General features: G+C 35.8%; 1 protein-coding gene across 50 annotated transcripts in view; it reads right to left on the reverse strand.

The window, feature by feature from the left end:
* ANK2 (ankyrin 2) overlaps positions 1-14,596 on the reverse strand; it is a 690,343-nt gene that overhangs the window by 59,935 nt on the left and 615,812 nt on the right. For 33 of the 50 annotated variants that reach the window (XM_060299088.1, XM_060299047.2, XM_060299051.2 and 30 more), the window contains 3 exons: positions 11,209-11,353; positions 4,707-4,809; positions 3,903-4,006 (listed from right to left, as the gene is read on the reverse strand). In XM_060299088.1, the coding sequence (XP_060155071.1) occupies positions 3,903-4,006; positions 4,707-4,809; positions 11,209-11,353 (352 nt within the window). Of the gene's footprint in view, positions 1-3,902; positions 4,007-4,706; positions 4,810-8,955; positions 8,968-11,208; positions 11,354-14,596 lie in introns of all 50 variants that reach the window. The other 17 variants (XM_060299087.2, XM_060299081.2, XM_060299072.2 and 14 more) reach the window with 2 other exon arrangements.

Below are 14,596 nucleotides of genomic sequence, written 5' to 3' on the forward strand. Positions count from 1 at the left end.
CCATCCTTACAAAACAGTTGTTTTGCTACTTATAAAATAATTTTCTTCATCCAGAAGAATTTACCTTCATGTACCTTTTAAAAAAGGAGTGTTTGAAATACACTAACAGCTAAATTAACCGCTATATGTACTTAGATAAATATTAACGTTGTCAAATGAGAAACAGCTTTAACTTCCTTGAGTTTCAAATATCACCTTCCACTATTTGAGCTAACATCTTTACTTTTTTTTTTTTTAAATAGACTATATTTTTTAGAGTAGTTTTAGGTTCACAGCAGAACCATCTTCAGCATGTTTTTATGAAAAGGAAGTCCTTTAAAAGATTACTTTCTTATTGACTTCTAGTTACCATATCTTGTAGTATAACATCATGAATTGACATTTATTTGTTGGCACTTGGCTGTTATTAAAAAAGTATAAAAATAAAGACTTTCGAAATAATATTTCAAGTGAGTCACAAAACTAGCTCTCACTAGGAACTTGTGCCTTACATCTGTTGATTCATTATGCACTTATGAAATAGGGAAGATTAAATTCAAATTCAATCTTGTCCAACCTTGTGTTGGATGTGATTATGACTGGGATACTAGAAATAATAATTGTTGGTTAGAGTGTGAATCAGTAAGGCAACTTCTTCAAGAACAACAACAAAAATATTACTGTCAGCCTTTCTTTTGCTAGCTATTGGCTGTATCTCTTGGTCAGAACAGGCTTTTTAATCACTGATACCTATTCTCCTATAGTGACAGACATTAGTCATCGGAAACAGTAGAAGTAAAAGAAAATCACTAATAGTGCTTATTGGTAGAAGCTGTGTCTTCCATTAATCTAAAATCCCTTTATCTAATCTAATAGAACATTATACATCAAATTAGTGGCATATGCATATAAAAGCTAACTTTTTATCCCTCCTATCAAAAATTATTTTTTTCTTATATTTTGGGCAGATTTTGAAGTGGCTTAGGAATTCACCCAATTAATTAAAGAGAAACTCAGTTCCTTGAAAACTATATAAAAACTATTACTCAGGAATCTGGTGTATAATGAATAAAATTACATGTCATTGTTACATGATATATTATGAATTTTATTCATATACATTCATATCATGGTAGCTTTCAAATACCATCACCCTCAGAATCATTGAGTTTTCAATGGTAACTACCCATCCTCTTAGAGTCATCTTTTGCACTGTGTTCATTCAAATACTATAGTAGAGACACAACTTTATGATAGATTACCTGATTAAAAATAATAAGTCAAACACTGCCATTATGAACTGTACCACATTGGTTATTGTCATTTAGAGGATTCAGAATACATTTTGTTTCACTGATTTGGAATTTGTTAAAGATGTGGAAAATGTGTATGGGGATTATATAAATACTAATGACTATAATCTATTGAGTACTTATTCTTTCTAGGCAAAATACTAACTACTTAAGAAGTGTCGAATCCTTAAAGCTCCACTATGGAATTCATAATATAACATTCATCTTATAGGTAAGTAAACTGAAACTTATATATTTTATACAACTTGCCCAGTGTCACATAATGAGTGTCAGGGCCAGGATCTGAATTCTGATTGATCTGATTCCAAACACACTCTTAACCATCATGTTATCTCTCTTCCAGAGATTGTCTTCCAAGTTCAAATAACAACACATAGGTGTGTTTCTTAAAGGTAGTGCCTAGGTTTTACTCATCTATGTTCCTTAGTGCCTGGCACAAGGTTTAATACATTGTAGAATTCAACAGTGTGTGAAGAATGAATACTTAAGTAAATGGAAAGGATAAAAAATATTTGAAGTAACTAGTCATATGTTAATTACCTAAGTCACCCTTAAAGTCAAACTTTTATTAGGCAATTTTGTTCCTTTCTAACGGTTTGTATAAAACATATATATCTGCTCTATTGGTACTTGTAGAATATACCAGTGCCAAGGCCCCAGTGACAGAGACTGTGATGTAACTGATTTGAGTTGGGGCCCAGGCATCAATATTTTTTAAAGCTCCCAGGTGACACCAATGTACAGCCAGCGTTGAGGATTAGCATCAGTGATCAGGTGTGAAGTTAACAGAAAAACTGATTTATTAGAGACCAAGATTTTAAAGATCCTTACTTTAATGAGTGATTAAACTTTAACCACGGGATACTCTTGTTTCATCATAAGTAATCAATTCTAATTACTTACACATGTATCTAGTTTTATACTATTGGTATGTATATCGATGTACGTCATCTGAGTATTTTACTGCCCTTCAGTAGTTAAGACTTCTTTAAGAAATTCCTTTTATAAAGTAAATTATTTTGGAAATTGAAATACCACCATAACACTTTGACTCTTTTATAAATTCGGTTACTAATAGTTAATTACATTTTGCTTAAAATAATCTTGTCACTTTGTAGGCTGGGTATGGGCTTCAAATACTAGACTATGGTTTCTAGATTCTGAACTATTATCCATCAACACTCTAGGTCCAACTTTCTTTTTTTTTTTCTTCTCATCATTGTTGAAAAACTTAGTAGCAGAATGCAATGTTATGCTTTTTGAGTAGTTTATAGCTGTCAGATTTTAATTATTTTATACTTAAAAATATGTAAGTAAATTTGGATGAGCTTTAATTGATTTTTATTCCCTTGAATAACACCTGCATCAAGGACTAGCTTTTACTTATTTAACAAAGAAGAGTATTATGATTATTTTCAATAACTAATTTTATATTCATTCTCCGAGCCTTTAACAGAAGATCAGGCTAAGAAGTACAACATTTTTAACTACAATATCTTAGAATGCTTTCCTGAAAGGAGAATATTTTTTTTATATTTATTTATTTTGGCTGCTCTGGGTCTTAGTTGCAGCATACGGGATCTAGTTCCCTGACCAGGGATCGAACCCCGGGCCCCCTGCACTGGGAGCACGGAGTCTTACCCACTGGACCACCAGGGAAATCCCTGAAAGGAGAATATTTTAGAATAATCAGAACAAGAAAGAATCTACTAAAAATAGTTCTGGGGATTATGGAAAAAGAGTTTGGGATAATAATTTAAATCAAAATATTATATTTAGTTAGATAAAATATGGCAGGGATTAAAAGTGATTAAATAAAAACATCTTAAAAGTTTATATGTAATTATGAAATTACTATACAACTTGACACCATTGAAATGTAAGGAAAAAAGCAATCATGAAGAGTTTACAATTTAAAACTCCTTAAGGAATGTATATTCCACATAATTGAATTCTTATAACTTAAGATGATCTTTAAGAATGTTTAAAATTATTAACTCAAAGCCCTACTTTTTAATGAGTTGATATAAATAGGCAGCATTTCTTAAGTAGTGGCAAATATATTATCTGGATGACTTTTAAAAGACAACTGAGAACCTGACTGGTTGCATTCAAATTTTCCTTTTTAGAATATCCCTACTTCAAACAGCTTGTGAACTCCTCTATACATTTGTATGACTCACACTTCCGTAAACATGATTTTAAATGCATTAAAACATAAGCAAAGGCATTTATGAAACTAGTCAGTTAATCTTAGTAAACAGAAATTTCAAAAAAGCAAATGATCTTGCCCCTCTTTTCAAGGCCATCTTAAAGACAAAAATGTGAACAGTAAGGAGGCCACTGGTATACTCTGGTTAGTTAGCAAGCTGTCTGACGCAATTCTACGACTTATTTGAAAACAATGGTCAGTTCTTCTATGCTGAATTCGACGCTTTTTGCTGGTTTGTTTGTGTGGATAGAGTCCATGGTGGATAAAGCAGTGACAAGTTTTCAAAAAGGTCACTTCCCCTGTAAGCTAGCCATCAGCTAAAGCTACTGGACAAAGCTGTTATTTTCACTCATCTCTTTTTACCTCTCGATCTGGATGCATAATATTGATTTACTTACCCTGAATGAATAGGGCTGGAAGAAAGAGCCACGTTGTCTAAGTTCTCAGTGCCCCAGCTTAGACGATAAGAATTCCTTTCTGCCTCCTTGGCTAGAGTTGACACCTAAACACAAAGAACACTGGATTTAATAAAAAGACGTTCCTTCAATTAAATTAAAATATAATGAACTTTAAAAAAATGGCGTGACAGGAAAGTGGTATTACCTGGAAAAACGCTCATTTAAAAATATGATAGAAGACCAAGGCATTTAAAATGTATCTTTATAATGCATTCCCATTTAAATTATATTATTGATATAGGATCACATTTCTGTAATTGTCTTTGAAAAGAGTAGGTGTTCATCTACTTCCTATATCCAGCCAAAGCTGATAAAATTATATCTAAAATGAAAATATTCCATAACAAATTCTATATCTTTTCTAATAGAAAACAATTTTAAATATAGAGAGACATATTTTTAACCTGTACCTTTCATCTTTTACCTTAAATGCATCCTACCTTACATTTTCCTTTAATAGAGATTTTATAAAGGAATTGAGTTTTATATATAATGTCCACCCGGAAGAATCCAGTATAGCTGAAGAAACAAGGAGTATGTTATTTTAGAAAAACTCTGCTCACTGAAAAATGCAGCAAACATTTTTTATGTTTTAGAAAAACTCTTAAATCCCTTATCCTAGATTATCAACTGAATTAATACAATTTTTTTTAGATTAAAAAACTTCCTCTGGACATTTCCGGCATCCGATAATGCTAAAAAGCTCTCCAGAAAGCAGAAATGTGAAGGCAAAAAGTCACATACCTGGTGACTGGGGATCACAACTGTGTCGTCAATCATGGCACTGTCCCTCAGGTATGAGGCATGGCTCAGGGTGTGAGACCTGTCGGAACTGAAGGATCGAAGGCTGGTAGGTTGGCAGGAGGTCATGGTCAAATACCAACAGCAGTAGTAGGGTTGGGAGGATGAAATGATGAGCCGAGCAGGAGAGTGAAAAAAGCGTGCTATTAGCTAACAGTGCAACTTCCAGGGGGACATAAATCGCAACCGTGGAAGAAGGAAACACAGGTCTCTGTGTTGCCGTACCTCTCTGTCCCACAGCTAAACTAACGTATCTTTTGACTGGTTCCTACCACTCAATGGCAAGGGCACAAGGGAATCCAGAAGATAAAATTTGATACTCCTAATCTGATTCATTTTCTTCCCAGAAATGTTTGAAACCAACAACTGTAGCTTACTTACTGCCAGTATAAGAAATTCACACAGAAAATAATTCCAGGATAGATTGTTTAAATCTGTGTTAAATGTAAATCTCCCTGCAACTAAGAAAAATATTAGGGGGCGGGGGAGGGGAATAAGACAGCCCTTGGAGAGAATGAAATGAAAGCACAGGTTCCATTTTCACTCATTTTCCTTTCTCTCCACGCCTCTTTTTCCTCCTCTCCAACTGTGAATGACTGAATGTTCGTGCACACCCCTGGAAGCTACAGAGTGAGATGAACTGTGGCCAGATGCATGTTTCCTGCGGAAGTGGTGTCCCTCCTGTTTGTCCCTGGTGTTTCCAACAATGCTATTTCAAAGGACAGCACTGTTCCTTGTGCATGTCCTGTGTGTGGTGAGTGAAGCACCACAGAGTGCTGGTTGCTGTGGCAATGAGATGCAAGCGCACAAGAAACTGTTTCCAAGACCAACCCACAAAACACACACATCCGCCAGCACGAAAACGAACTGCCAGTAGACACTGACCCAAAACTGAGGTTTGGCTTCAAAATGGGATTTAGGCCTTGATAATCAATGCTTTACACTTCTGATAAATCTGAATTTCAAAGTTCTGAATTATATACTCAAATGAAATTTGTGAACCTTGACATTTGCATAGATGCAATTTCATTCCTTCCTAGTCAATTTGTACAATCAAATGACAAATAGATTGATAACTTAAATAAACTATATTTTACACATGTTAGTCCAAGTATTAAAGATCTGTATTCAAAATATTAGCCCAAAGCCCATAGGGGAAAATAAAGAGATATGCAAACTTTCACAATATTGATAGAAGCAAGGTTTCATTTACGTTTAGCTAGTAGGTATTTGGCTAGTGAAGTGCTACAGAATTATGGACTAAACATCAAGTTAGCATATTTATTAGCAGAAGCTATTTTCTTTTGCAAATATACCTAAGTTTGTAAGCCATATACTGTCATCTTTATGAGGTGTCAATATTGCCAACTTCAATTATTTTTGAGGAAATCATCACTTGGTAGATAATTCATAGTAATTTGGGGCTTTCTCCTATTCTGCTGTAGGATTTATGCCCCCAAAGTAAATGCCGAATATTAGAGGGTAAGTGACATGAATCAAAAAAAGTTTAACTGTCTGATCCTGGGACTTCCCTGGCAGTCCAGTGGTTAAGACTCCACGCTCCCAATGCAGGGGACATTGGGATCTCTGGCTGGGGAACTAAGATCCCACATGCCACATGGTGTGGCCAAATAAATAAATAATCAAATATACTTCAATAAAAAATAAAATAAATATTTAATTGATCCTATGTTTTTACACCTATATTAATCTGTGTTTATAATAAAATCAAATCTAAATAGAATTAGACAATATACTATTTTATGTTATATAAGCTCTTGGGGAAGATTGAGGCTCCTGACACGGCCAAGGCAGGAGCAGCCTGAATGCCTAGCAAACCTATTCACAGGGGTTTTAGTCCTGGCACTTGGAAACAGCTTACATTATAGCTGTTTTTACAGCTGTGCAGTTAGATTTCGATGGTGCGCTTCATAAACAGGCTGCTGTGACCAACCCTGGTGTGACCTTGAAATTGAGGATGGGAAGGTGATTAAATTATTGGGGAAAGGGGTTTTTAATCTCAGCAAAAGCTTGTCTCAATTAATGGACTGAGCATTTTTTTTTCCTGCACTTGTATTGTTTTGTACCAGGCAGCACTAAGATCAACAGCTCTTAAATTCTATTATCCTTTATTTTGTTTTGAATTGAGCCAAGAGAGGGCAAACAGTAGAGAGGTCAACCTCTTGAAATGATATGGTGTCTACAGGCGCAACCATCTGCCCCCATTAGTTCTGTTGGGCTCAGATTTGTTAATTACTTAATCTCTATCCTCAGCTTTAAAATTCAAAGATCCAGATGGTGACTTTACACATTTAAAAGTGCTAGATTCATATGAATGAACAGTACTAAAGGACCAACAGGCACTGGAGTAAAGGAGTAAAGATGCCTGCTCATAACAGCAAGTAGAGACGTCGTCACTACGTAGATTAACCCTTAAAGGCAGCACTGGAATAGTAGAAACACAGGTCTCAAAGGGGAAATGGAAATTTAGCTTGGATGGGAACAACTCGAATGGCAAAAAGAAGGTACCTCAAATAAGACCCAGTGACGTGGCTGCCACCACTGTAAATGTGTAAACTTTGAAAAAAAGGCAGCCAGGTCTCAATGGCCACTCTCAGGGAGGCACCACAACTGGGTGGATGTCTGTCTGCTTTAGGAACGAGGTATTAAAGAGCTTATTTGGCTGTGAATGTAGAGCTACGTCCTGCAATCAATGTATCAGTAATAAAGGTGGATTACTGATATCCAGCTACCCGATACCTGGGTCTATCTTTTAATTGGTTTTGAAACAGGAGCAAAGGGGTGTTGGTGCTATTTTTTGTCTTTCCTAGAGCCCCAACAGGAAAGAAATACAGGGGGAGAAGAAAGGAAAGAAAGAGACAAAGTGACTGACCACAAAAAGGAGATTGGGGTAGGGAGAAAAAGATATTAGAAGATGCAGACAGAGAGTGAGGAAAGTTGGAGAGACAGAGGGAGAGAGAATAAGTTGAAACTATATGTCTAAATATCTCTATCCTCTGATTTTATTCTAGTTCACTCTGCTTACTGCCTTCTAAAATGCTAATTGGTATTTAATCAATGTTTATAGTTCTAACTGATCTTTTTTCTATGATGTCATAGAATCTACTTAAATGAAATATATGAAGTAAGAATATTCCAAGAGTAAAGAAATTATTCTCTCTAAAGGAATCATGACCAGCACAAAGGTCTGGGATAACTCAAGTCTCTGGATCAGAAATTGCCTACCCTGATTTAAAACAGTGCAAGCAAATTCAAATATTTTGCAACAGAGTTGCCTTTTTTTTTTTTTCCCAGTAAGTCAGAGGTGGTGCTGTTCAGTTAATAAATCTGCAATAGCACATATCCATAAAAGTGTAAATTTTTACTTGTTGTTTAGCTAAGGGATAGGCCAAGAGTTTTTTATGATCTTAAATTTATACTTTTTTCACCATGATACAACTGGTTTCTGGACACATATTAGGTGGTATCAAAGTCTGTAATTCCACAGAAAAGTATAATAATTACTATCTTAGGAAGCTGCAATATTTATTAGACATCCAATGAACAGTGTTTTCAAACCTACTGAGCAAGTGAATATCCAAAAATGTCAATGTGTCTGATTTAATACATGGAGAATATTTTGTGGTTCATTGTTATTTAGCGTTTTGCATTGAATTTGAATAGTATTTTTAATTTGTAATAATAAAATAAAATGGACACAAAATCCAACGAATCAACTTGACTGTGTTTCTATTCAATGTGATTAAAATGTACCTATTTTTATTCTTCTGCATCCATGTACATTTTAGGCATCTGAATCATTTTTTTTTTAATCATCTCCAACTATACATAGGCTAATTAGGTTCCTTTTGGGGAAGCCATGCTAATGTTTTATCAACCACAAGGTGGAGCTGTGACAGTTAAAACAGTCAGGCCTGGGGCCTGTCACAGACTTTGATTCTAGTAAAATATTCACCCTTCTAGCTTGAATAGATATTCAATTTAATACATAAAAATCCTAATCTGAGAATAAATCCATAATTCTAGAATATAAGCACCCCCCGCCAAGACAGACAGACAGACAGACACACACACACACACACACACACACACACACACACACATTGAGCAGGGAGCAGGGAAATGTGGATGTATCCAGGAAAATCATGTTTTCATGCTATGTAATACCTACCTGGGCATGGTACTATTGAAAGCACACCAAATAAAGAAATAATGAAAAGGAAAAAAATGGTTACCGAAAAAAGGTAACTTATATTGAATTGTCTAAGCAAAATTTAAAAAATAAATAAAACACTGCATTGCAATCATGAAAATGAGATACTGACTATAATTCCATCTTGGAGAGCATGAATACATCTGGCGTTCTAGAAATGCAAGTGTGGAGCTGGACAACAGCTCACGTCTTCAATGTTTCATATCTCCTGTCTTTACAAGCTGAGAAGTATTCAGTTTAGGTAGAATCCTCTAACCACTGACCCCTGTCTTATAGAAAGTATTGTTCTAAATCTTTCTCAGTACTAAGTACTTTCAAAGAAGGCAAAAGGATCAAATCAAGCACTTAGTCTTAGTAAAAGAAATGAAGCTGGGAAAAAAAAAAAGGATTTTTGGATAACAGTAATATGATTATTCATAGCTTATTATGAATTTTTGCAAAGCCATAAACATTTCACTTTATTGAAATTTGAAGCCTTTTAAGAATCTCAGACTGTGAGGCCCAAATCAATCAGTGTGTCAAAATTCAATATCTAGAACACTGACACCATCACAAGCTCCCCTACCCTCACCCGCCAAATGGCTCCTCCCTGTGTACCCTGATCCCAAGGACCACTCTCTACCCAAGTCATTGAAGCCAAGGAACCAATCAAGTCTCCTTCCTCTTCTTCACCCACCCCGTGAAATCCATCGCCAGATCTGGCCAGTTTTACCTCACAGATATGTTCTCAAATTTTTCATTTCTAAAACTCTCCCCATGACTGCTACCACCCAGGTTAGAGTTCAAGTTGTATCCTAGCAACTTCAGCGAACACTACCGCAATAATTTCTCAGGTGGTCGATACTGCCAAGTTTAGCCCTTTGACAACTTTCCTCTAAAATTCATCCTCTATATCACGGTCAGAGGGATCCATCCGAAATGTAAATGTGACCTCCCCTCCTTCATACTTACACTTCAGCCACACTGCACTATCCTGTTTCTCTCATACACCACGAGCCTTTGTTCACCTTATTTAAGGCTTCAAATACCCTCCCCACCTTTCTTCACCATCATCACTATTATTCTGTCTCGGTTTGGGCTCATTCCCTCCAGGAAGCCTGAGCCTCAGGGCTCCAGTTGCACTCTGTGGGTACCACTAGCTTCATCTCTCTCTCACTCCATTAGATTCTGAATTTAGCAATTACATATTAGTCATGCTTGTACCTCTGGTACCCACCACAGAGCCAGCCCAGAAAGGCACTCATTACACGCACACTGAATTGTTTTAAAAAAAAGAAGATAGGAGGGAGGCATTAGTACTCAAGGGAAAGGCCCAAGAAAAGCTTGTTTTTGCTAATTGCCCATTCAGAATTGACTACTCTTTAAGGCATTTATTTCTTACACTCCAAATGTGCTGGATACAGCCAAGAATAGAGCCAATATTAAAGTTATAAACCTAAGATAATTGAGTAGCAAAAGACATTACACTATATGTACAACCACATGCTTAACCTAAATTGACAGTCATACTTTTGATGAGGCACTAAGGAATGTTCTTAATCAGTTTACCTCAAAAAATAATAAACACCTGGTGTGCTAGTTAGTAATAACCCCCAAAATTGATTGTATATTTCAGAATGTAATATAAACCTCCCTGGATTTGGCTATAAAATCTGGGCTCCTTCAGATTTTGCTATCATTGCTTTTGGTATCCAGGCTCTTTAGGGATTCTGTTCTGATTCTTTTTCATGAAAAAATCAGTTCCAGGCAACATTTCCTTCTCAATTTGTTACCTTTTAACCCTTCTTCACAACATACTTTTGTTCACAGAAACTATGGCCCTAACAGAAAACCCCAAGGAGATTGGGAGGATCTTATAACTGCCGTTTAGTAAGAGTGTCCATAAGGCAAAACTGTCCTTTTAATTTGCCTAGAGAAAAAAGTTGCAGATGATAAAAAATATCATATTTTAATGGTTCAGAGCTCTTTACTGATCATGGCTCTGATTCTTACAATGCTTGACTCCTACTAAACTACTTAATCTCTCTAGGCCTCAGTTTCCTTTAAAATGGACACTTGAAGTTGTTAGAGAATGCAGTAAGATAACATGCTAACTGCTGAGAGTAGTGAGATACCTATCGAGTGTCAATAACGGTGTCTACTTTTTTTATTATTATCATAAAAGTATGTTGCACTCACTTCTGATATCAAGGGAAAGCTTTATGTGAATACCTGTCAGAGCGTCCTCCCTCCAAGCTGTATCTCAGGTAATTCATCCCATCCAGGAACTGACTGCTAGGTAGGGAGTCATCACCCAGTTCTTTTAGATCCTCAGGTCTAAGGTACTCTCCCCCATCACCTGTCATTGTGTCATCACCTTGAAGCAATCAGAGAAAGATGGAGAATTACTTGTTGAATGTAATATCGACTACAAAACATGATTATGATTGTGAAGAAATCAGCATAATAGCACTGACATCACTGAAACACTGCACGCTAGAAAAAAAACAAAAACAGAACACATGCAACTGAAGAGTGCTAAAACTCAGGTAAACAATATTTGACCCATTTTCCTATTACCTACTAAGAAGAAATAATTACCTGAATTGGAATTCTTTTAATATCAATTTTCTTTACTCATTTCTTTATCCTGATAGCTGATTTATCATGATAGCTGATTTATAGCTTTATATTTAACTTAGCAATTAGCACAATATGTAGACAACTTAGCTTCTGTCTATAGTATCAATAATTTTGTACATAATGTCCTGCATTAACAGTCTTTTCATGTAATTGACAATATGCTAAGAAATACCTACTGCTCTAAAACAAATAAGAGGTGTATTAAATGGAACAATATGACTTATAAGATTAGCAAAATATGCACATTAGGGAAAGAACACTAGAACGAAGTAGACAGATTATGATATTGTAATAAACAACCTGGAATTTAATTTTAAAATTATTACGGAGCATAAAAAGGATGCTTTGCTGGAAACTAGATGGTTTCCCAAAAGTGAAGTACAGGGAAAAAAGTGAGATAGATAATAATTAAGCAGTGGCCAAAAACGATGACTAAGTGTTGTAGCTCTCATTTGGAAGCACAGATGGTACGAATACATTCCCTGCCCGTGAACTGGAATAGAACACTTTTAAAAATACACGTTTCAGGAAATTCAATAAATAATACCTCATTCACAGAAATGCTCTCCATACCATTAATGTGCTGGGATGGGGCATGAGGCATTAGTACTCAGGGGAAAGGGGGAATAATTTAGCTGAGAGAAACAATTTTTGATGATCCTTTAAGCGTACTAATCACACACTGAAAGCCTGATAACCGATGTAAGGGAAAATGTGAAAGAATGTAGTTCATTCCTATAATTAAATTAAATATTTATTTTCATCTCATCTGTTTAAAATAAGTGTTCTAAATCAATACTAATTTATTTATAAAGATACAGCATTAAAGACTTTTAAGAGGAATATGTTTTCAGCATCTCATTACTTCCCTGTATATATGATCTTAAGAGCCCATAATCAAGACTATTAGCTCTCCAAATTACTTAAAGGCAAAGACAGTTTGAACAAAAGACCTTCCAGTAAATAGATATGTAACTTATTCACCACTAAATTTTTTTCTCAAAGTCAATGCATTTAATATTTGGCAGTTACAAATCTCATCATTAAAATCACTTTTATTGCTCCTCAGTGAAATCATTCGATATTTATTTAGTTTTAGCTAAGTGAATTAGGCTACACAGAGTAGTTATTAAAAGTTTAGTCTTTAAAATCAGATAGACCTGGGTCCAAATTCTAATTCTACTACTTACGGGCCAGTTAATCTTCCTAAGCCTCAGTTTCCACAAGAAGAAAATGGGAATGATACTAATAATCTATCTCACGTGTCAGTTATCTGAATTAGGTAACATATAAGGATTATAACAGAGTTCTGGAATATAATAATCGCCAGTTATTATTTTTATCAATACAAAATGATCTAAGTGTTGACACACCAATGAAATATGAGCTAAATTTCATTTATGCAGAATAATTTTTGAAAAATTTAAAAAATATAATTGTACTGTTTAAATATTTCATAAACCTGACAACTCTAATGAAAACATGAATACGTTTTTAAAATTACTTTTGTTAAAGTGGTTCCCCCCAACTCTTGTATATATTCTCTTCTTCAAAGTGCTCCCTCACAAAACATGATGCAGCAATAGCAGCAATCCAGGGATAAATAACAATATAGATGAACATGAAATGCATGATGTTGGTGAACTTTAAGAACCAAAAAGGTCAGAGGAGGGAGAGATCACTTTAGAATAATGTAGTGGGTTGAGTAATGTCTCCCCTGTCCCCAAATTTCATGTCTACATGGAAGCCCAGGATGTGGTCTTATGTGGAGATAGGGTCCTTGTAGATGTAAGTAAAGTAAGGATTTAGACGAGATCATACTGGATAATTGCAATGAGGGTGTTTTTTACAAGAGGAAGAGAAGGACACACAGAGACAAAGAGGAGAAGGCCATGTGAAGGCAGAGGTTGGAGTGACGTGTCTACAAGCCAAGGAACACCAAGGATTGCTGACAGGCACAGAAGCTGGAAGAGGCGAGAAAGGGTTCTTTCCTAGAGCCTTCGGAGGTTAGCATGGTCCCACCATGGACTTGCAGCCTCCAGATCTGTAAGAGAATGAATCTGAGCCACCAGCTTGTGGTAATTTGCTGCGGTAGCCCTAGGAAATTCCCAAGGAAGCTGGAGAAGGAATCACTGAAGAAGGAATGGGAGCTGGTCAATTGCTTGGGGGCAGTTTTGATGGGCAGAGATGATGGTATTTCAGGTGAGAGGCTAGTGTGTAAAGGGTCATGGAGGGCAGTAAAAACAGTATGAATAAAAGAGTAGTACGCATTACTTACTTAGAGAATACTAAGTGGAATAACTTAGCACTAGTCAGCGTCCATGCTGGTGAGCAATGGCAGAAAGTCCAGGAAGAAAGCTGGTGTCTGAACAGAGTGACAAGATCGTGAAGCTTGGACATTTTATTATAGGACTTGTGGGACTTATGTGTTCCACTATTTCCTCCTTCTTATTTAATTGGTAAATCTTTATATAGGAGTATTTTTATGAGTCAAATAAGTTGGGATCCCCATTGCTTTATTTCTGGGAGAAAAAAAATTCTAAGATCAATCCTAAGACTTGGTTTACCAAAACACAGGCATTGTCTGGTTTGGATATAAGCCTAAATTATTTTCAGAAAAAAATATGCACGTCCTGTTAACTTTTGAGAAAACTAAGCCTAGTCTTATTTATGAAAAAGTGAAGGGAATGACTGAATGCAGGATGTCATATAATACAAGCTGTACCTTATGGATCCCTTGAGCAAGAGACCTACAAAACTATGTAAAACCCCAAAGCCTGCTTGAATATACTCTCTCTCTCTTTCTCTATTCCCCACTCTACTATCCCCCCACCCCTAATCTCCAAGAATCTAAAATAATTGAGCTTTGCTTTCTAGCATCTAATTCCTAATTTCACCCAGATTAGGGCATCCTGCCCATCTTCAGAGTCAATCTGCTTTTGCATTTCATCTTGCTTCTCCTAATTTGCCAGTTCTC

Source organism: Globicephala melas, chromosome 5 (genome assembly GCF_963455315.2).
Source record: "Globicephala melas chromosome 5, mGloMel1.2, whole genome shotgun sequence".
NCBI classification, from domain to species: Eukaryota; Metazoa; Chordata; class Mammalia; order Artiodactyla; family Delphinidae; genus Globicephala; species Globicephala melas.